This window comes from Rhinoderma darwinii, chromosome 4 (assembly GCF_050947455.1).
Source record: "Rhinoderma darwinii isolate aRhiDar2 chromosome 4, aRhiDar2.hap1, whole genome shotgun sequence".
NCBI classification, from domain to species: Eukaryota; Metazoa; Chordata; class Amphibia; order Anura; family Rhinodermatidae; genus Rhinoderma; species Rhinoderma darwinii.
The window spans coordinates 391,363,268-391,386,982 of record NC_134690.1 but is presented as its reverse complement, the minus strand read 5'-3'; the positions used below and the strand labels follow the sequence as shown (position 1 = coordinate 391,386,982).

At 41.1% G+C, this 23,715-nt stretch overlaps 1 protein-coding gene across 1 annotated transcript in view; it reads left to right on the top strand.

The window, feature by feature from the left end:
- The window catches only part of USH2A (usherin), a 593,484-nt gene that overhangs the window by 82,025 nt on the left and 487,744 nt on the right, over positions 1-23,715 (top strand). Inside the window, exons 12-13 of the mRNA XM_075863335.1 lie at positions 5,196-5,834; positions 17,031-17,217. Of these exons, the coding sequence (XP_075719450.1) occupies positions 5,196-5,834; positions 17,031-17,217 (826 nt within the window). The remainder of the gene's footprint in view (positions 1-5,195; positions 5,835-17,030; positions 17,218-23,715) is intronic.

Here is a 23,715-nt window from a genome sequence, read left to right as displayed (position 1 = left end):
ACCAAAGATAAAGAAACACACAAACAGATTCTAAACAATCATCAAAAGAAAAAAACTGACCATATAAGCATATGTAAATCAGTGATATAATGGGGGGGGGGGGATTTCATAGTAATAAATGGATATCATAATTGGGCCTTATACATGCGACCTTTGGGCCCACACTGTACTCCTGCGTGCCTTTGATTTCATATGTAGCATGTTCTATCGTCATATTACAGGGATATTCTCCTCTAGAAGCAATTGCTACTCGCCTCTCCCCGATTCAGTGCCACTCTCTGCCTGCGTCACAGATGGAAAAAAACTGGAATACTACAAAATCAGTGCATTAAATCCTCTAAATTATGTTTTGGTAGAACAGATTTCCTGTGTCACAGATGGAACAAAACTGGAATACTACAAAATCAGTGCATTAAATCCTCTAAATTATGTTTTGGTAGAACAGATTGCCTGTGTCACAGATGGAAAAAATTGCCATGGTGCATAAGCAGGAAAAGTGAGCTTAAACATCAGACTCAACTGAACGATGGATGGAGGATCTCACAAGACGTAACATGTGGTGTCAGCACGTGTAGAGGAGGAGACCAAAGCAGGAGGAAAGAGGCTGTGGAGGGTGGGCCTCCTAATCTATGTCGCATCAGTTAGGCCTAGTGCACACGACTGCGGTTTTTTGTCCGTGTGCTATTATCAATTTTGCGGGTAGCACACGGACCTATTCATTTATGCGGACCGATGCACACGACCGTGATGTTCACGGATCCATGTGGGGGCCAGAAAAACTCAAGACATGTAATTCTACTGTCCATAAAAGAGTATGGGACTGTGAACATTGCAAACGGCATACGGGTTGCCGTCTATGGGTCATCCACAATTACGGATACGTTGCCAAGTCACGCCAGAGAATTCATGTGATTCAGCGATCAAGTGACCTACTCAGGGGGTTGGGACAAACTGGTGACATCAATTCCAGCCGTCCTTTTTGTTTGTGGATCCGTGAATACTGATGACACACAAATGCACTACGGAAGATTTTTTCTAGATAAATGGACCACAAATGCAGGCAACAGAATCGTGGTTTTGCGGACCACAAGATCACAATGGTCGTGTGCAATAGGCCTAAATCATGGTCTTTTTTTTTTCTTGTGGCAGAGGCTGATAGATGCAAGTGCCTTCATCCCTGCAATGCTATGCCCTGGCCCTAAGGACGGGTTTCAGCCTCACTGATGGTGTGGCTGGCATGTGAGCCCCTTGGCTTTTGTGCCCTGTCACAAATTCAACCGCTGCGACCCCTACAGCTACGACAATGTCCGCAGATTCTGTCTCATTCACATTACAGAAAAGACTTACCTTACATTTCTACTTTATGTTTTTGTGGTTATCACATTTTTAACTGATCACATCCTTTGAAGAAAGTGAAATGATAATTAGCAGATAGTTATAGAAAATAATTATAATGTATGCTGAATAAATTCCAGACCAAGCCCAGTAATGTTGTCATTAATCACTGCCTCGCTGCAGCCATGTTTTTGTCCTCATGAAAATACAGAATTAAAGCATTAATTTTCCGCAAATTGATACTGAGAGAAGTTTCCACCCCTAGTCTTGAAATATGCAAATTACAGGACAATAATTGAAGTGTGCAACCACAGAGGATACATTTGTGAATTAAAGAAAGTCTTGAGATTTAACCCCGTATGTGCTGGTACTGTGGCGACCTTGTCCTGTTCTAATGATCTTATAACTATAGAGATCATCTAATGAAAAATGACAAGTATTGGGATTAAAATGACGCAAACGATGAAAAAACAATATAAAAAAAAATATCCAATATATGAATTTTACATTTTCACCAAGATGCTTTATTACTTTTGGTACAGCAGACTCGGAGGTAGAGTAGGACCCCTTGTATTGCTATGGGTGCTATATTACGGCTATACATCTTAGAGCTTGGACGGAGCTATAATACGTCCATGGGCATGAGGCCTAAGCAGAGGCGTAACTTGAAGCTCCTGGGCCCTAATTCTAAATCTGTAACGGCCCCATTTATCATGTGCTATTTATAATACTAGTGTCTTATGTGCAGAGGGCACTAGGACCCAAGGGTGACTGCCACTTATGCACTTATTCAGGCCACACCCCTGAGTAGACCCCAGATCTTTGTGGTGCACAGATAAAGTAAAGCTTTAAACCTCTGAATTCAGTACTATAACATATAAACCAATGAACTTATAAGGCAATTATCCTGCCCATAGGTGCATGTGGCAACCGACCATTAGCAATTGCTAATAAAGTGGCATTAGGCCCTGTTCACACAGAGTTTTTTTTTTTGCATTTTTAACTGCCTGCACATATTTTCACGTGTTTTTTCTTCCTCCCATTGATTTCAATGGTGGGGGGGGGGGGGGGCGGGGCAGAGGCAGAAACCACGGCAAGGAAGTATTGCATGCGTATTTACGGATCCACTAAAAAAAACAGTGAGGAATCTAGGGTAATCCCCTGTCGATGCACATCCATAGCCGTCCGTAATTACGGAAGCGCCTATAGACTTCTATGGGTAGTCCGTAACGTAATTACGTTAAAAAAAAAGGACTTGTTCAATTCATTAATACGGCGCGGACACCCATCCGGAAAAATACAAAAAGGTGTCCATAGCTCATAGAAATGAATGGGTTCGTAATTATGGATGAAATATACGGTCGTGTGCATGGGCCTAAGGCTAAGACTACACAGAGAATTTTTGTAGCATTAGTAACAATACTGAGGGTTTTCCAAGTGATTTTCATGTTACTCATTGGAGCGAAAAAAAATTGCTGCTCGTTTAGAAAATCGTTCAGAAATCCCAGCATGATTAAAAATAAATCGCTCGCGCTTCGCTAGACTGGAGAATTGTGAAGAGATTTTCAAGCTACTCGATACATTCCTATGGACAATGATTACGGAGTGGGTTTTTATGTAGTTAGAGATAAGTCTAGGCGTAGCCCCAGCCTGAATCTCCCATATCGTCATTAATTGTCAACGAAAAACTATTTGGCCAAGAATTTATGTCTCATCTTGTTTGCTGGTTATCATTTCCTGCCGGAGAGGGCAGTGGTCTGGAATTGTGTAGACTACGGGAGTGTCATGAGGCATTTCTAAATACATTTTACTTTTCAATAGCATTTACATCTTAGATCTCACTTTAGTTGGGTTTAACTGCAGAGATAGTCAAAAATAGTCTATTAGCAGAGTTTATGGAGAACACACTCAGTCGAGTCAAATCATTATGACCACCTCCTACAATCGACGTCGGAAGCGCGTAGTCCATGAAGGCAGTGATGTGTGGCGGGCTGGCTTGGTGGGTATATAAGGTGTGGAATAGGCTGTTTGATCACACATCACTTATTGTTTCCATGGGTAAAAGGGTCGATTTATCAGAGTTGCAAAAAGGGCTGATTATTGGCTCTTGGGCCCGGGGTGGTGGTATTTCTCATACAGCGCAGTTTGTGAACTGTTCGCGTGCTGCTGTGGTGAAAGTGTATCATGACGGGACAAATGGCACCAGTGGCGTAGGTCTAGGGTTCGCAACGGTTGCAATTTTGACCCGGGCCCCAAGCCTGGGGGCCCCACAGTGCCCCCGTAGCCAAACAACGCTGACCGCGCTGGTCCCGCTTCCTGAATGCTGGAGCAATGGCTCCTTGCTACAGCATTCAGTCTGCCGCGAGCGGCTCGGCGCAGGCAGGCGCGATGTAGTGACATCATTGCACCTGTCTACGCCGAGTCACTCAAAGCACAGACCGGAGGAGAAGCATCCACCACCCATCGTGGGAACGGGGATAGGTAAGTAATTATGTTATTATTTTTGTATTAGGCACTATGGGGCATTATACTGGGTAGGGAAGGGGGGCTGATATGGTGGCTGTTATAGGAGCATTTTACTATATGAGGGGCATTATACTGTATAGCCGGCATTATACTGTGGGGGCAGCTATGGGGCATTATACGGTATGGGGGGCATTATACTGTTGGGGCAGCTATGGGGGGGGATTATATTGTGGGGGCAGCTATGGAGAGCATTATACTGTGGGGGGGCAGCTATGGGAGGCATTATACTGTGGGGGGCAGCTATGGGAGGCATTATACTGTGTGGGGGCAGCTATGGGGGTATCTGTGTGTGCATTATACTGTATGGGGCATCTGTGTGGGCATTATACTATGTGGGGGGCACTATGGGAGCATGATACTGTGAGGGCTGAACCAGGTGTGTATGTGTGGGGATTGGGTGGAATTAGAGGCGTAGCTTAGAAGAAAAAACATTTCCGCTGTGCGCCACATAGATGGTCCCTCTGTGATACTTGAAAGTATAGCAGCGACATGTCACCCGGCTAGAAATGTCTGACTGGTTGGAAGAGCACGACCAAGACTCACAAGTACTTCCCTGGCCCCCTAATTCTCCAGACTTGAACCCAATTGAGCATCTGTGGGACCTCGATCGTCTTGTTCGCTCTATGGATCCTCTCCCATGCACCCTCCAGCAAATGTGAGATAATCTGCAGTCAGCACGGCTCCAGACACCAGAGACCACCGACCAGCACCTTATTGAGTCACCCCCAGCCCGTCTAGCTGCAGTCTGTGCTGCACACGGTGATTACTCTGGATATTAGCTGGTGGTCATAATAATGTGTATAAAGCCACTTTGGGATTATGAGATGATAGGTAGATGGGTAGATAATTTAGAGCACATTTATCGTTCACTTATTTCAGACATGAAAATAAGAATGAACCCCTTTAACAATATACTACTTTGAATAAAAGCCAAGCTTCAATTGTGTTAGGGATTCTCTTAATCAAATTTAGAAAGCACCTTTATTAATCAATTAACTCTCAGCCTTTTATGTGGTAAGCAAGGTTTGTTACAATGTAACATTTTACGTATTTTATTATTTTATTTTTATTATTGTTATCTTTTAAAAACAAGCAGTATATGATCGCGTTGTCATTAAAATTAAAGATACCTTGGACATAAGAAATAATAAAATAAAAATACAATAATACTAATAATACTACAATAATAATAATATAATACTAATAAAATACAAAAATAATATAATAATAATATAATACTACTAATAATAATAATACTTGTGCAATGTGTTATTTGATTGTTCACTATATGTGATCACTGCTGTAATAAAAGCTTCTCATCTGTATTTCTGCAGGTCCTCGGTGTGATCGCTGCAAACTAGGCTTCAAACAAGACACATTAGGACGAGAGAGCTGTATACAATGCACGTGCAGTCCTTATGGCGCCATCAATCAATTTTGCAATCCAGCCAGTGGACAATGTAAATGCAGAGAGAATGTCAGCGGACTTGACTGTGACACCTGTATTGACAACTATTATGGGTTGGATGCTGACGGTTGTAAACCCTGCAAGTGTCACATGGAAGGGATTATCCCTGGAACACTTTGCGATGCTGTGACAGGACAATGTGTTTGTCAGCCTAATGTTGGTGGAAGGCAGTGCGATGAATGCTTGGAGGGCTACTACAAATTCACACAAAATGGTTCTATGTCGTGTCCTCCCTGCCGCTGTGATAGATCAGGGGCAATAAACGCTTCTCAGTCTTGTGACCAGTTAACAGGACAATGTGTGTGCAAAGCCTCGGTAACAGGTCGGCAGTGTAATATCTGCATCGACCGTACCTACAATCTGTCTAGTGGAAATATTTGGGGCTGTCAGGATTGTGACTGTGACCTTAATGGAACATTACCGGGCTCAACGTGTGACCGAATCAATGGGCAATGTCAATGTCTGCCAAATTATCAAGGAAGGAGATGCAGCCGGTGTAATCCTGGTAAGTAATATACAATAATACATGAAGCATATTCCTAATATCAGACCGACTGCAGGAAGGTCTACAGCTTGTAAAAATGAACCAAGGCCCAGGGGGTGAAGACGTAGCAGCTGCACCCGGTCCAAAGACCCCTCTGTCACGTAAGAAGACACCAGTATTATAAATGGCACATGAAAGATGGGGGATCCTATTAAAAATGTAGCATTGGGGCCTGGGGGAAAGTTTTTCATACTAATGACCTATCCACGGGTTAGGTCATCAGTATACGATCGTGGGGGTCCGACCCATGCAAACCGCACTGATCCGCTGTTTCGGCTTCCTCCGGGCATTGGATGTATTGCAGTTGTCGGTGCCGGAAACAGATGCCTCCGTATACTGTATAGCGGCCGTGCTGCAACTATGTTCCAATTCACTTGAATAGGAGCAGAGCTGCAGTGTTTCAGTACGGCCGCTATGCAGTATATGGAGCCATCTGATACCGGCACTGACCACTGCAATACATCCGGTGCCCGGAGGCAGCCGAAACAGCAGATCGGTGCGGGGTAAGTGTGTCGGACCCCCACAATCATATACTGATGACCTAACCCGTGGATAGGTCATTAGCATGAAAAACCGCCCCATGCCTGGACAATCCCTTTAAGTTTTGCCTCGGCCTCATGAACACAACTGTATTACATCTCTGTACAAGATCTTTGGAGCCGTAATATAACACCCATGGCAGGGCACCCTTATGAGGGAACTCTGTATAACTCCGATTTCAGAGGATTTTTCTCTTGGATTCACATATCGGATACCATATTATTAAGATATTCTCCCCTACAAGCAACTCTCCTAACAAGGTTGTAGACGGCAACAAAAATGTTCGCATAGGCAACAAAAAATATAATTTGGCACCTTCATTTGTAGACTTAGGCGCCAAAGGTGTCCAAGTGATTTCTTTTAATCTGGAGCAATGTTCTAAGGTAAGAAGTCCGCAGTACAGACGGTGTGCTGCTGTATAGGCTTCGTGTCTATGGCTCTGACGCCTTAAAGCCAAACTATGGGTATGATATTTTAGTAGCGTCATGATCAAAAATTGTGAATCATGCATTTGTGATATAAATTCCTGAGAATTGTTTAGTGCTTAAATTTAATCATGAATCGATTCATTTCCCATTGCGGCATAAATGCAACATTTTTATCAGATATAGTAGGAAATCACATAAGTGTATGTACAGAAGCAGCGGATTCTCCCACGAATCCTAGGCAAATTCCAAGCAAAATTGGAAAAGTGTTACATGGAAATTTTGCTGCAGATTTTAGCCTTTGCCTTGCAAAAATTTGCAGCAAATTTGAAAATCTGCAGGATGCAATGAAACCTGAAGCGGAAATGTATGCCAAGTGTAAATGGGTTTTGTAAGACTTCATTCACTAGCATTGTACAGTAAATCTGCAAGAGAAGTGTGATGTCTTCCATAACAGCGCCATTTCTCAATAACACCCCTAAATAGCCTTCATATAAGTCCACACTGCAGATTTTTTCCACCGCGATGTGCTACATGCAGATTTTGCTGCAGATTTGCATAGATTTCAACCCATGCATTGCAAAAATCCGCACTGAAAATCCACAACAGAATTTAAATGCTGCTAATTTGAAAATCCGCAGCATGCCTACAATTCCGCGTAGATATTTATGTGTATTGTACTGTCAAATGATGTAGATTTTCAGTGCAAAATTCGCCCCAAAAACGTTCTGCAATTCGGCAGCGTGGGAATTCCCCCTTAGGGCCTGTTCACATCTTCGTTGGAAACTACTCTGTGAGGCTATGTTCACACGGCCCATTTTCGGCAATTTTTCGGGCCGCAAACGGCCAAAAAATCGGAAGCAGAACGCCTCCAAACATCTGCCCATTGATTGCAATGTGAAAAAACGTTGTCCTGTTTCGACAGGCCGTTTTTTCGTGCGGCCGATTTGAAAAACAGCCGCGTAAAAAAATTGCTGCGAAGAAGAAGTGCAGGACACTTCTTGGGATGTTTTTGGAGCGTTTTTTTTTAAAAAAAAAAAAGCTCCAAAAACGGCCGTAAAAAGCGCCGCCAAAAACGTGAGTTGCTTAGACAATGTCTGAAAATCAGGAGCTGTTTTCCCTTGAAAACAGCGCCTGATTTTCAGATGTTTTTGACTCAGCGTGTGAACATACCCTTAGGGGCCTCCTTCACAGATCTGGCCAAAAATACCAGAAAAAAATAGTGCATAATGCTTTACCATTGTTTCTGAAAAAAAAAACAAAAAACACAGACACCTCGACAGAAACCATTAAAGTTAATTGGTTCCGGCGCCTGTTGTCTATCGTTCAACGGAAATGACCCTTCCGGTATTTTCATTGTTCTACTCCTCTGATGGAGCAGAACAATGGAAACCCGAATGCAGGTGTGAACCAGGCCTTAGAGAAATCGTAAATGTTTTGCTGCCAGAAAAATAAATACAGAAAATAAATTAAAGCACAAAAAATAACACAAATTTTTTTTGGGTAAAATGACAGAATGAACTATGAAGGTATACATCCGAAAATACTGCTAATGGATGCCTCGAACATATGCTATACAGTTACATGCATCACCCATAGACCACCATTGTGAAAATACCCATACTGTGCAGTATATGTTATTTGGCTGTGCCCGGCTGCATAGGAAAACTAAAACAAAAGGTAAACCGACACTCTTTCGGCATCCCTCGGGCTCATAGAAGTCTATAGACACATTCAGCATACGCTGAACACTGTAAACCCTTACAGGAGTTGTCAGGTGTAGGAAAAAAAACAAAAAAAACTTATTTTTTTTAAAGAAACAGCACCATTTCTGTCCATAGGCTGTCAGGTATTGAAAATATTTACTTGAATGGGGCCGAGTTGTTATACCAAACACAGCCCATGAACAAGAGTGGCGCTGTTTCTGGAAAATAAGGTAATTTCCAAAAACCCCTTTAATGTGCGAACCTGCACATTTCCACGTAGCGACCAGAGTTAGTCCGTAAGAGTACAACTAAAAGGGATCATGTGACCTCTGTTTTTAATTTCCGTTTTTCCATATGAACAATAATACGCCAATGTTCGGCCCAGTCAGATACACTGTACTGTACTTGGTTAATCGCAGCCGATACAATCGAGGGTGTTTGTATAACTCGCACATACGGTAATAAGTCCTCTTTAGCGGATCCCCATATTTTTCCATCTCCGAGCCTCACAGAAGCAGTTTAGTCATCATAGTTCATGGATCATGAGCAAATCATCTTACAAAAGTGTCTCTCATGTGTTAATCATGCAAGGCTGATTTTATTTTCCCCATGGTCCACTATAAAGTAATGGCTTCAGGAAACTAAAATGCTTATCACATTAACCTCCTCAGCACCATCAATGACGGCCTGGCCTGGTTTACAGAAAGGGCAATTGCACCCCACACTGGTATCATTTTAATGATACAGGACATTTAACCATCAAAGACACTTCCTGCAAATGACTTCGGCAGCTACAGAGGACCCGTCTGGTGTAGCAGAGCCGACGAGGAATTGTGAATTACAGTTCTATTTACTGACATGATCTCAAACATCTGAGGTCCTTCGCGTCTAGTAGACCCTAATGTTCATTTAGCTTTGGTGTGACGATCTAATGATTATATATATATATATATATATATAGATGTAGTACAGCCAGAAATGTTGTCTGCATATTTTGGGGTCTTTCATTTTCTCTACTGGTTTCTTTAACTGTAGCTTTGCTGTGTGGTCTGAGCCAATCAGAGGTTTCCCCACTGCTGCTCCCCCTCCCCTCTCACAGCATGCAGTGTGACAAAGACATAGGAGGGAGACTGCTGCAGCTGCATCCCCCTCCTTCTCTCCTTTTATGTTTTGTTTTTAAAGTTTTAGGGTATGTTCACACGCAGTGTTTTCAGATGTAATTTGGGTGTTTTACGCCTCGAATTACGCCTGAAGAAACGGCTCCATTACGCCTACAAACATTTGCCCATTGCTTTCAATGGGTTATACGGTGTACTGTTCCCGCGAGGTGTCATTTTAAGCTTCGCTGTCAAAAGACGGCGGGTAAAAAGACACCCGCGAAAAAGAAGTGCATGTCACTTCTTTGGACGTTTTTGGAGGCGTTTTTCATTGACTCCATTGAAAAAACTTACAAAAACGTCTGAAAATCAGGAGCTGTTTTTGCTTGAAAACAGCTCCGTAATTTCAGGCGTTTTTGGTCACTGCGTGTGAACATACCCTAATACTGGATGGATTTTTGGTGGACTAAGAAGGTTTGTGAAAATTTGCAGAGAGGGAAAGGGAACTACAGGCTGCTGAATGGTGAAGAATATAATACTGTCCCCATAGAAATTATATTATAAAGTTTCAAGTATTCACATGTACAATATTACTGATTTATGAAAAACCTTTAGAAAGATAGGTACACTTTAATCACGTGGTGTCTGGTAATATGTTACCTAGATTATAGTGAATAGAATAATTTATATATCTATATATATATAGATATATAGATAGCACACAAGAAAATGGTGACCGCACACTGCGAATACTAATGTCACCTAAACCACTAAATATAAATAAATATGCATTATTGCTAAATCTACTTACAATAGGGGGGTTCTTAGCGCAAATTTTGATCAAATTGTGTGAGCCCACCTGCCACAAGATATATATGTGTGTGTGTGTGTGTGTGTGTGTGTGTGCGCATAATGTTCAGTGTTAGATTTTTTTTTAATCTCCTCTACCGCATGATGATATTGCACCAATTGTGTCAAGCTCTTTGCACATTTTACGACAGTAGTAAGTAGGTCTTGCCCTCCTAAAATGGCACTTGCATCTCCTAATATAATCTGTGCTACTATGGTTGTCCTTAGTTAATAAAAACCAACAGCAATGATCTGACTCTATGCAGATGAATTTATTTCAATATGTCAACTTTGTGGATTAATAGAGGGGTAGGGGCTTTATTTATGTATTTACTTACTTATATAGCACCAACATATTCTGCAGCGCTGTACAGAGGTCTTCTTTTACTGTCCCCATCAGGGCTCACAATCTAAATTCCCTACCAGTATGTTTTTGGGGTGTGGGAGGAAACCGGAGTACCCAGATGAAACCCATGCAAACACGGGGAGAGCCTACAAACTCCATGCAGATGTTGTCCTTGGTTGGATTTGAACCCAGGACCCCGGTGCTGCAAGGCAATAGTGCAAGCCACTGAGCCACCAAAAATTGCAAGTGAAATAAAAAAATTAAATAAGCTTTTTTTAATTTCTAATTAATAAAAAAAGCTTATGCTTATCTCCTGCCATAATCCTGACGCGATCCTCTCTACTGAGCGTAGGCCTCTAGGAATGACGTTTCATCCCATGTGACCGCTGCAGCCAATCAAAGGCTGCAGCGGTCACATGGACTACAGGGTCATTCCAGGAGGCCGGGCTACGCTCAGAAGAGAGGGACGCTAGGACTACGGCCGGAGTAAGTATAAACTTTTTTTTTTGTATGCTGCAGGATTTTCACAGCGGACATGCCGACTTACAAAACTGCACCACAATTTGGTACAGTTTTTTCAAACAGAATTCCCTGCGGCTACCAGGACAGATACGACGTGCACTTTTACGCAGCATATCCGCCTAGTCTGTTCCTACCCTAAAGGAGTTCTCCAGAGATTCTGTTCAGCCAACTGATAAAGAGGCAACCACTTTCCTATAGGGTATAACAAATTTTAATTAAATTTTAAAAAAAATTCAAGAATAATTTGTCTATTTCTTCAATGCGTCCGTCACCTTAGGAACTCATGATTTTATGTTAATATCCTGGTGACAAAGAAGAACAGATACATTCGTATAACGCATTGAGCTTTAAGCCTTTTTGTATTTCGAAATCTACAGAGAGAATTTTGCAGCTTTCCTGGCGAGGGAATCGAAATTAATTGTACTTAAAAAATGGCCCACATCTACTTCTAACCTGCGATGAGTAAAAATGTTAAAGGAATACATTTGGTTCAAGTGAAATTTATAGGCAATTTGTTAAAGTAGGAGCGCCCATTAGAAGGTGCATTAAAGCCATATTGGTTTTAATATGCCACTCAATAACTGGAACAGAGGTTAAAAATGCAGCTTAACCTCCATTAAGAATATTTTTTAAATGTTCTAATTTAAAATTATTTGGGGTGTACACTAATAAATATGACAACAGATTGTTTTTTCCCTTGAAATTTCCCCCTCAGTGCAAAGTAACCTACTGACATCTTAAGCAGGCACTTAATCAGAACAGACTGTACGAAGGCAGGAAAGTGGAGTCCAGATTTCTCAGTCCAGTCCCCCCCCCCCCTTGAAAGCAGAAGACAAAGGTTTATCCCGGTCGCCTGTACTGCAAAATCTTCTCATCTAAATGTGGAAGAAGTTGCAAGGGGGATCCGAAATAATTACAGCAAATTCACAGTCGATTGTATATGCGGAGGGCACATCCTTAGGCTGGCCGAGCACATAATTATTACAGATGTAGCAGAGCTGAGTTGGTCATTTGCTCAATTCATTGTGATATTACAATGCAATACCTTTAGGTTTTATTCACACGGCTATATTATGGCATGTGGTGATGTGGGGGATCAAATCCGATCAGGGGAATAAGGAGAAAGTTCTTTGAGAAAGGTTTTCTGGCTTTGCCATGATGGCATGTAATCTTGTATTTGGTGTTAATACATTAGGGCTCGCGTGACAAATTTAAAAAAAGTAGAAATTCACGAGCCCATGTTATACAAAATGACAGAGCCCTTTGGGCTTGAGAGGCCCATGGTGTTCTTGGTACATATGCGCTATGCTTATAAAGTCAGTGGTGAAGTAGACAGAGGGGCCCAATGTGACTCCATCATCTGATGGGCCCATATACACCCTGATCAGAGATTTTGGAACTGATGGACTGGACATTCCCTATGTACACGTTGGTCCTGACATCTATAATAAGGTTATAACTGTTGTTAAACATTTAGTGCCCGGGAGGAGTCACCACACAAAAGACATGATCTTCTGGAATAAATTAAGTATCTGTATGTCACCCAACAGACCTCCTACCAGATGTCAATGTCTATGTCTAGGAACTCCTTAGTTTTCAGAAGGGTATTTAATTTTCATGGCATGTATAAAACCACCACATAAAGGAAGCCTTTATGTCAGCCCTGGTGATTGATTGATTGATTGATTGATTGATTGATTAATAATCCTAATATCAATATTGCTGTTCTCCATAACAGATCAAAACAGATGAAGCAGAGTTAAATTTGTTATTGGATTGTTTCTTATGTGCACCATGATAACTCCATTAGTTAAGGCCCACCAGACAGCAAGGCGCTCACAGGGTGTCCCACTGCTGAACCCCCAGCGATCGGTTGTAATCTGTCAGCAGGGAACCTGGCAGCAAGTATTCAATTCCCCTGCAGCGCCACCACAGGAGAAATTAAGCATTACATAGTTCTTATTGAAATCAATAGGCTGTCCATGTTAGGTGCAGATGTGTTAGGTCCTACAGAGCAAGAGATGCTCTTTGTAACATTCTCTGCTACTTGTAATAGAAGAGGGTCGTGAAAGAAACTGGGGAACTCATTCTATTAAATAATTATTCCCTAATAGGGTCTTTGATAATGGGTTTTCTAAACCAGACCAGATGTATGTTTAGGTTTTAAGGAAACAAATTGTGATCTTAGAAATTGTGCCAATTAAGAAACTCACCTCTACTACATTTACATATTCAGCTCTGCTACATTGACAGATGCAGCTCTATGACTTTTGTATTATTGAGAAATTTTGTATAATCCATATTCCACCATGGCTGTGCTAGCCTAGAGATGTGCCTAGATGACAGCTTTTTGAAATAGGTGGTAATAAAGATAGTGATAATAATAATAATAATAATAATAATAATAATAATAATAATAATAATAATAATAATAATAATAATTATTATTATAATAATAATAATAATAGTAAACAATAAATAAAATGTAATATAGTAAATAAATACATAAAAAATTGTTAATAAAATAATAAATAGTAAATAATGGATAAATATCTAAACATAATAATTCAATAATAATACATAATAAATACTAATAGTAAATACTAAATAAACATAATATAAAAATAATAATAATAATTTTCTACTAACCTGAATATGACGGAAATATTACATCAAAAAGAATGTTCAAAGTTTCTATTGATCAAAATAACTTTTTTTGGAGTGCCCTACATAAATTTCAGAAGAACAAAACACAAACTGGGATCTTGAAGCCAATAAAATAAATTACCTGCTTTGTCAAACAATTTTTGTTGGCGATGATATTATAAACTCCTGTTGAGTGACTTTGCAAGATGTCACTTTCTTGAAAATGCTGGCACGCTCCGAGCTTTCTGGTCGACTTGTACAGTAGCCAAAATAGAAAGAAACCTATTTTCTGAAGTTAGCCTTCCAGAATTTGTACATTCTTAGATTACAAAATATTTCTTTCCAAGTAATAATTCTGTGTTGATTTCTCCAATTTTCAGCGTTAACTTTATTACTTATTCATTGACTGGATTTACAATAAATGATGTGGTTTTATGTCTGTCTTTATAGACGTCCATATTTGTAGTTGGCACTGCCCATTTCAACACATAATACACCTTGTAGTAGCAACTATGTCTCCAACAGTATTACCCACCACATCTTCTGCCATGGGTGGAAGATTTTCCTGCCTAACCCTTACGCCTGGACCCGTCACTAAGGAAGGAGAAGGATATAATAATGTAACACCTCCAACTTTATTTTTATTGATGAGATCTCAAGATCTAAAAGAGGACCTGTCACTAGGCCATACAAATTGAACTGGTTAACTGACCTGAATAGCGATGCCCCCCCCCCCTGTTACAGAGATATGGCCCCCTGTTATGTTGGCTTCCTATATGCAAATTTTCTGTAGTTAGCCGATGGGGTGGAGCTAGCTTCCCTGCCTCTGATGCTAACCAATCAGTGCGAAACAGCTTGAGGGTTGTTCACGCCCTGTTGGCTAACTACAGCAAAATTTCATATAGGGAGCCAACACAACAGTGGACCATATCTCTGGAACGGGGAGGGGGGTTTCAGGAAGGAAAAAGAAACCAGTTCAACTTATATGACCTAGTGACAGGTCCTCTGTAAGGTTGTCTCGGCAGTAAGCTTTTGACACCCAGAATAGAAGGATCTAGGTACTTTCATCGCCCTTCACACCCTAACTATGACCTTTTGGGCAATTTCCCACATCCTGTTTGCTAACAATGCAGTTTCTCTGGAGAATCTATGCCAACTGGTAGCAAAGAAGATGGGAATATCTTCTCTCTAGTGGCCCTATAGCAGACACATGGTCAATCTATATGGAATGTACACCCTGGTGGTAGGAAGCAGAAGGACAATCTCCAAGGTTTCTGAATCTCAGGTGCCCACGGATGGGAGATCAGTCCACTCATTTTTAAACAAGATTCTATAAAATAGGCGAGTCCTTGTTGGGCAGATCTCTCATTGACTGTGAATATTTGTCCTAAACCTCTCCCATGTCATTCCTTCCTGAACTGAAGGTATTTGTGGGGGATATAATTTCTTAAATAAACCTCCTGCAACCTCCACTCGTCTGGGAAGGTTTTTCCACTATATTTTGCATCCAATTGTGAGGTCAAGTGAGGTTGGGTGCCATAATGGTTTATTTAGCTGCTGCACCACAACCTGGACATATAAATGTAACTTATGGCTATCAAATTATAAGGGTCGGGCTTAAACTATGACAAAGACCCCAGACAATTGACCAAGCCTTACAATTGGTACTACATCTTCATGCAGAAAGTGTTTACCTAGAATCTGGCAAACCCTAATTCATCCATCGCATTGTCAGGGGATTAAACAGGGACCATCACTTCAAAGATCACATACACTTCTCCAATGTAGTAGTGTAATGTATTGCAGCATACTTTACTCCACTACAGCCAACTCTTGATATTGGTTAGTCTTGAATCTGGCTGCTTGGCAATGGAAACCCAATTCATTAAACTCCATGTGTAGCTGGAGCTACACACTTCCACATTCGGCAGAATAGTGCTACGACCCTTTGTGACGAAGCTGTTCCTAAACGGTTCCACTTACTTCTCAATTACAGCACCCTGGCTGTTTGTGACTTCATGGGAAAAGGAGTTGGGTCGTTCCTTCTGCTCCTGAGATATGGTCGAAGGCCTTTGCATTGACACATAACTTCTCTATATCTCGTAGGCTCCAAGAAAATATTTTTTAGATCTTATGTCGCTGGTACAGAACACCTGCAGCCCTCCATTCCATATTCCCAGACAGTTCTGACTTATGTTGGAGCCGGGTGGAGTTTGGCGATATGTCTCACGGGTGGTGGAACAAAATCAATGACTTGTATGATAGAATGTGTGGCTCTCAAACGAGTTGGATGTTAGAATTGGACCTTCTGTCCATGCTTCCTAGTAACATCTCGTCCTAGAAGAAGGACCTTTTACGCTTCATCTTACAAGCTGGTCTTGACAAGTCACTAGACATCTCAAATAGCTCCCTCTGCTCGTGAACGGAATAATTTGAGAAGATCAGATGTATGGAAGATTTGATGGCGCAGGATGTTGACTTGATGGAAGAAATTCTTTAAAGTTTGGCAAAAGTCGTTCCTGTTCAGAGAATCTGCTTCATTTAGGAGTAGCTAGCCCTTAAAAAAAACTCAATAGCGGGCTATATATGAACTAATGTTTGCAAAAATTGAAGAAAAAGATGAAAAAAGCGGCACTCATCCACAATGGTAAAAACTTATTTTAATGTGCCAAAGCAAGGGAGGACAAAGCAGACAGCCAACAAGGTTACAGCATGTTACGCGCTATGTAGCGCTTCTACGGACCTACAAACTAATGTTTCCCTCCATACTTTTTTTTTCTCTTCCCTACCCACTTTACCCACTCCCCCTTATATATTTATTTGTATTTATTGCGATCAAACAAAAAATTTCCCCATCTTTGTTATTGTAGAGTACATGGAAATTGGCTCAGATTAGAAATGAGTTCATCGCTTACTAATTGTGGAAGTACCATTGCCATTTTTCTGTTTTTTTTTTCAATAAAAGTTTTTGAAAACAGGAAAGGGGGTATTCAGATACTTTTTAAAGCATCTTTTTTTTTTCCTAGGCTTTCATTTCTCCAGTGACAGTAATAATATGGGATGTGTGCCATGTTTTTGCCACCTCCAAGGTTCCATTAATGCCACCTGTGATGATATAAACGGGCAGTGTTATTGCCGTGACTCTTCTGTGTCTGGACTAAAATGTGATCGATGTAGGGAGAAATTTTATGGATTTGATACAGATACTGGAAGGTAGGTAGAAAATGGATTTCATTTTATAATAATTATTTGCAATTTGTTGTATCTCGATTGCTGCCTTATTGCCCCACCGCCTCAGGACTTACCACTGTTAGCCAGAACCGGCGGCAGGAGGGGGGGGGGGGCTCAGCGTTTATCTACTTTCCAAAGTTCCTTACTCTGCAGATCCTATATCAGGCACTCCAATAAAATTCTCCATCTGCAGAATCCAACAAACTACTTACATGTAGAATTTTTCTGAAAATTCGTGGCAGAAATCAGAGCCTGAAAACTGGATTTCTGTTGCGGATGTGACAGCGGATCCACATTTTATTCAATGAATCTAATCCGCTGCAATAATGAGCATGCTGTGGATTTGACAAAAACCCCATTCACTTGCCTTGGATGCAGTTTTAGGCATGGAATATGCACCTATATCCTCATCAAATCTTGATTGTGTGATGATGTGAACATGACCGTACTGGTTACGGAGGTGAAATACAAACAAATGTTTAAAGGAGTTGTCCAAAATTGGGAAAAAAACATGGCTCCATAGCACCACACCTATCCACAGATTGTGTGTGGTACTGCAGCACAACCAAATTCAGTTCAATTGAGCTGAGCTGCAATACCACGCACAACACATGGACAGGTGTGGCGCTGTTCATGCAAGAAAACTGTCATGTTTTTCTATTCCTGGACAACCCCTTTAACTGAACTGCCTCACTAAAGTTGCAGTCTTACTATCTATCTATCTATCTATCTATCTATCTATCTATCTATCTATCTATCTATCTATCTCATATCTATCTATCTATCTATCTATCTATCTATCTATCTATCTATCTATCTATCTATCTATCTATCTATCTATCTATCTATCTATCTATCTATCTATCTATCTCATATCTATCTATCTATCTCATATCTATCTATCTATCTATCTATCTATCTATCTATCTATCTATCTATCTATCTATCTATCTATCTATCTATCTATCTATCTATCTATCTATCTATCTATCTATCTATCTATCTCATATCTATCTATCTATCTCATATCTATCTATCTATCTATCTCATATCTAACTATCTATCTATCTATCTCATATCTAACTATCTATCTATCTATCTTCTATCTATCTATCTATCTATCTATCTATCTATCTATCTATCTATCTATCTATCTATCTATCTATCTATCTATCTATCTATCTATCTATCTATCTATCTATCTCATATCTATCTATCTTTCTACCTCATATTATAATACAGGAGGTATTAATTTAACATAACTCTTTTATTCTTTTCTTATTCTCACATTACACGAAATTGCAAAACTAAACCCACAGTTGACACTGGTGTCAGGCTGTGCAGGTCTGTGGCCCTCTACTGGATGAATAGTGCACTGATTTCCCATCCTATAGACAATTCTTTTGTGAACAGCAATGACCTGATCAATGAGCATCACAGATTGATAATTTATAGAAACCTTGACAGATTTGTGTTTATAAAATTCACTTCATGCGTAAATTTTTGTAATTGATTGGTGTCTGATCTTACAGAGACCTGGACAGTTAATGCAATAAAGGTCCCTCTGTAATAATAGTACGGAAACCATTTATCCCAGGAAAGGAATCAATATAACAAATCTTAGTTTGGTTTCCCTTTTCAACTCACAATTGTCTACTAATTATTATTCATATTTCCCATTTGGAAAAATATAATGAGATCTTATTAAATACTCTCCTCCAGGGACCTGCACAATACAGACTGGCAGCTAGGTTATTCATTGTTGTGTATCTATCTATCTATCTATCTATCTATCTATCTATCTATCTATCTATCTATCTATCTATCTATCTATCTATCTATCTATCTATCTATCTATCTATCTATCTAATATCAAGGGCGTAACTAGGAAAGACTGGGCCCCATAGCAAACTCTTGACCGGGGTCCCCCTGGGTGCCACAAGCAGCCCCCCTTATAAATAGTGCCCCCTGTAGAATGGGTCATACAGCCCCCCTGTAGACAGTGCTATATAGCCCCACCTATAGACAGTGTCATACCCCATATGTAGATAGCACCCCCACCTCCCCTTGTAGATAGTGCCATACAGCCCCCTGTAGATATCGCCATAAAGCCCCCACTGTATATAGCGCTATACAGCTCCCACTGTAAATAGTGCCACACAGCCCCCCTCCCTTGTATATAGTGCCACACAGCCCCCCTTAGTAGATCGTGCAGCACAACCCCCCCTTAGTAGATTGCGCCACACTCAGTCCCCTGTAGATAGAGCCACAGCCCTACCCCCTGTAAAAAGTGCCATACAGTTCCCCCATGTGTATAATGCCACACAGCTCCCCTGTGTGTATAGTGTCACACAGCTCCCCTTTGTGTATAGTGCCACACAGCTCCCCCTTGTGTATAGTGCCACACAGCCCCCATTTGTGTATAGTGCAACACAGCCCCCATTTGTGTATAGTGCAACACAGCCCCCATTTGTGTATAGTGCCACACAGCCCCCCCTTGTATATAGTGCCACAAGGCAATGGCGCATCCGAGAAAGTTGTATTAGCCAGGGAGATGTCACTCAAACATGGAAAGGTGGGTTTGGAGGCAGGACTATGTGATTCTTCAGGATAGCGGCACCGCCCCATGACCCTTTAATGAGTAATTCGCATATAGTGTGAGCCGTTTTAAAAGTGGATTTTAAAGATTTAGCTGCATCTGAAAAAAACATATAAGGGAATATTTGGAAATATTGTCAGGTCATGTATTACCGCATGGTGGCGGTTCAAGGGGTTAAAACTACCTGACCGATTCCAATTAAATATACAATGAATTGAGAAAAATTCCATCTGCCCTGCAATTTTGTTATTATAAATATATCCTATATAATTACAGATCCAGAACTAAGCCCTGACATATATACAGTATCAGAAAAAAGCTCAGTACATAAATACAGCACTAGAACCAAACTCAGTACATATATACATCCCCAGAACCAAGCTCAGTACATATATACAGCACCAGAACAAAGCTCAGCACATATATACAGCACCACAACCAAGCCCATACATATATATATACAGCACCAGAACCAACCTCAGTACATAAATACAGCACTAGAACCAAGCTCAGTACATATATACAATACCAGAACCAAGCTCAGTACATAAATACATCCCCAGAACTAAGCTCAGTACATAAATACATCCCCAGAACCAAGCTCAGTACATATATACATCCCCAGAACCAAGCTCATTACATATATACAGCCCCAAAACCAATCTCATACATATATACAACACCAGAACAAATACAGCGCAATTTAGTGCAACCCCTGCCGTATAGGTTTGTATTGTGTAAAACTACAGCTCCCAGCATGGCCCAAACAATGGTGAGGATAAGCTGGGAGATGTGGTTTCACAAAAAAGAATCACACCACCCATCATCTCGCTGCAGATCATACAGTGACTACAGTGCTGATTAGAGGCAGAATAAACTTATACATTAAGTGACTCTTTTCTTCTTCCTCTGCTCCAGACATCTATGATGAATTTCTACTGGCCATGACCCACTTCTGCAGTTTTCCGCTCAGATGTCTTCAGCTTCTCACTTTTAAAACATTTCTGGACCTATAAACAAAGTTAAAATTCTCAACACCTCTAAATATAATAAAGCGCCATACACTGCACCTCTAACTATAATAGCACCATACACTGTGTCCCTGATTATAATAGTACCATACACTGTCTCACACACACACACACACACACACACACACACACACACACACACACACACACACACACACACACACACACACACCGTGCCCCCTGTAGATAGTGCCCCCATAGCCCCTATAGTGACCCCCATAGAGCCTCTGTAGATATTGCCCTACATAGAAGCCCCTGTAGATAGTGTCCCACATACACCCTCTGTAGATAGTGCCCACATATGGACTCCAGAGCTGCAAGGCAATAGTGCTAACCACTGAGCCACCGTGCTGGTCTACATATAGCTTCCCCTATAGATACTGCTCCACGTATAGCCCACCTCTGTAGATAGTGTCTCACATATAGCTCCCTCTGTATATAGTGTTGCAGATATAGCCCACCCCTGTATACAGTGCCCTACATATAGCCCCCCTGTAGCTAGTGCCCCACTGGTAACCCACCCCTGTATATAGTGTCCCACATATAGCCCACCCCTATAGAAAGTGCCCTAAAAATACATCCCTGTATAGTGTTTCACATATAGCTCCCCAGTATATAGTGCCCCACATCCCCACATATAGACCCCCCTGTAGATAGTACCCCACATATAGACCCCCCTGTATATAGTGGCCCACATCCCCTCATAGACGACCCCCCCTGTAGATAGAGCCCCTCACAGTTTTATTAGGAAAAACCAAACAACGTTACATACTAACAATATCCCGTTGCCTCGCTGTCCGATGGCAATGCAGATCTGCTCTCTTCTGAGCAGGTCTGCTGGAGCTGAACGAAGCGTTATTCAAAGGCACTGATTGGCAGGGCAGAATGACTTGCCCCGTCAATCAGCGCCTTTCAAGCACGGAAGTGGTGCAATGACATCATCGCGCCGTTAGCATCGTTCAAAGGCGCTGATTGGCGGGCCAAGTCATTTTGCCCCGCCAATCAGCGTCATTGTAAGGCCATTCAGCGCTAATGCATGTATTTGTACCTGCGTGCTATAGACGCAGGTACAATTACTGCAAGACGGGGTGGCCGTCCTCAGCACCGGGGCCCCTCCGGTGCTAGCGATGCCTACAGGCATGAGAGGGCCTGTGTTGCCCAGCCCATACTTGTTGATGGCTCGGCGGTGCGGGCCCCGTAGTAGCGGCGCTACTGCTGTAACAGCCATAACGGCTGTTAGCGGCGCCATTGGGCATATAGGAGGGCGTCGGCTGGTGGCACGGGCCCCCTCAAGCCGTGGGCCCCGTAGCAGCCACTACTGCTGCTACCGTGGTAGTTACGCCACTGTCTCATATCTATCTATAAACAATGCCAACTGCCAAGACACACACATATTGCTTTTTTGCAAGATCTGTCTACTGCAATAAATATATCGTGGCCACAACTCAATAAAGCCACCAGTAGTGAATGATGATAGATAGATAGATAGATAGATAGATAGATAGATAGATAGATAGATAGATAGATAGATATTCCCCAAATTTGTTTCGAGTCCCATTTCATCAAACTGGCTATCAGATTTGATTCAGTACAAATAAGGTCGCCGCAAATTTAAAGTGTCACGATTGCCCTGAAAAGTAGTGTATGACCCGCTGAACTAAAATGATTGAAGAAAATTTGTGAATGATGTGATTTGTCGGGTTTGGGCTTTACTTGTGCATCTTTACCTACATATAAACAACCTAGTTGATTTGCCATTTTGCATTTCCCTAGTTCTCTCATCACCTCTGTGCAGTATTTTAATTCTAATACGCCAATGCCAATTAGTGGCGGCTGTAATGACACTATTTACTGCGGGGACGGCTCATAGAATTGCAGAAATGATAAGAAAGAAAAAAAACCTCTTCATGTTCTTTTTGACTTTAACGGAAGATAAAATTCAGAGGCGAACAAAATGATGCATTTTATTTATTCCCAGTTGGAATATTATTCCATAAAACAAATTTGCAGCCAGTGTTGCGGCTTTGGCTTTTATCATGCTTTTTAAGGGTGTTGAATGGGTCACTCAGGAGACCACATAGTGAGAGTTCCATTGGGGTAAATCATCAGAAAACAGGATTTATGTGCTCGCTGTATAACCCATGGTGATTTTTTTTATTTTTTAAATCCAATGTATCACATATATAAAAATAAAATAAATCAGTATAATATACAATACATAATAGCTAAACCAAGGACATATGCAAATAAATAATAGTAAAGAAGATAATTGTTCCTATATCAAATTTATTTAGGATATTTTGCATAACTAGGGTCGGACAGGCTTACTAGAAGACTAGAAGACTAGAAGAGCAGGGAATCCAGTGGTGGAGCTCAGTAACATGACCCAAACCAACCGTGCCAATGGTTTCCAGGAAAGGATAACCACATCTGAACCGGACTACAGAGCAGATAATTTGCTGCTGGGGTTTAATACTTTTTAGGTTAAGCTATTAGTTGTAAGCAATTATATGACTGGAGTGTGCAATGGCAACAGCATAGGCAGAGCAAGGAAAAATGGGAGATGGTGAGTAATACTGCCATAATAGTCTGCTAATAATACCTTGCACTGCCTTAATAATAGCATCATATACAGTGCAAATATAATACCGCCATGTACTGCCAACATAACAGTGCTATAAAGTGAACAAATAAAAGTTCTAACAAGTGCCCAAATATAAGTGTCAAAATAATACCATAGCGGGCACCTTGGAAAATATTTAGGATGAAGTTCTAGGAAGGCATGTTAAAGATAAAGTATTTATGAGGTGGTAGAGGCTTCTAATTTTGGAAGTTCAAAGATATTTATGT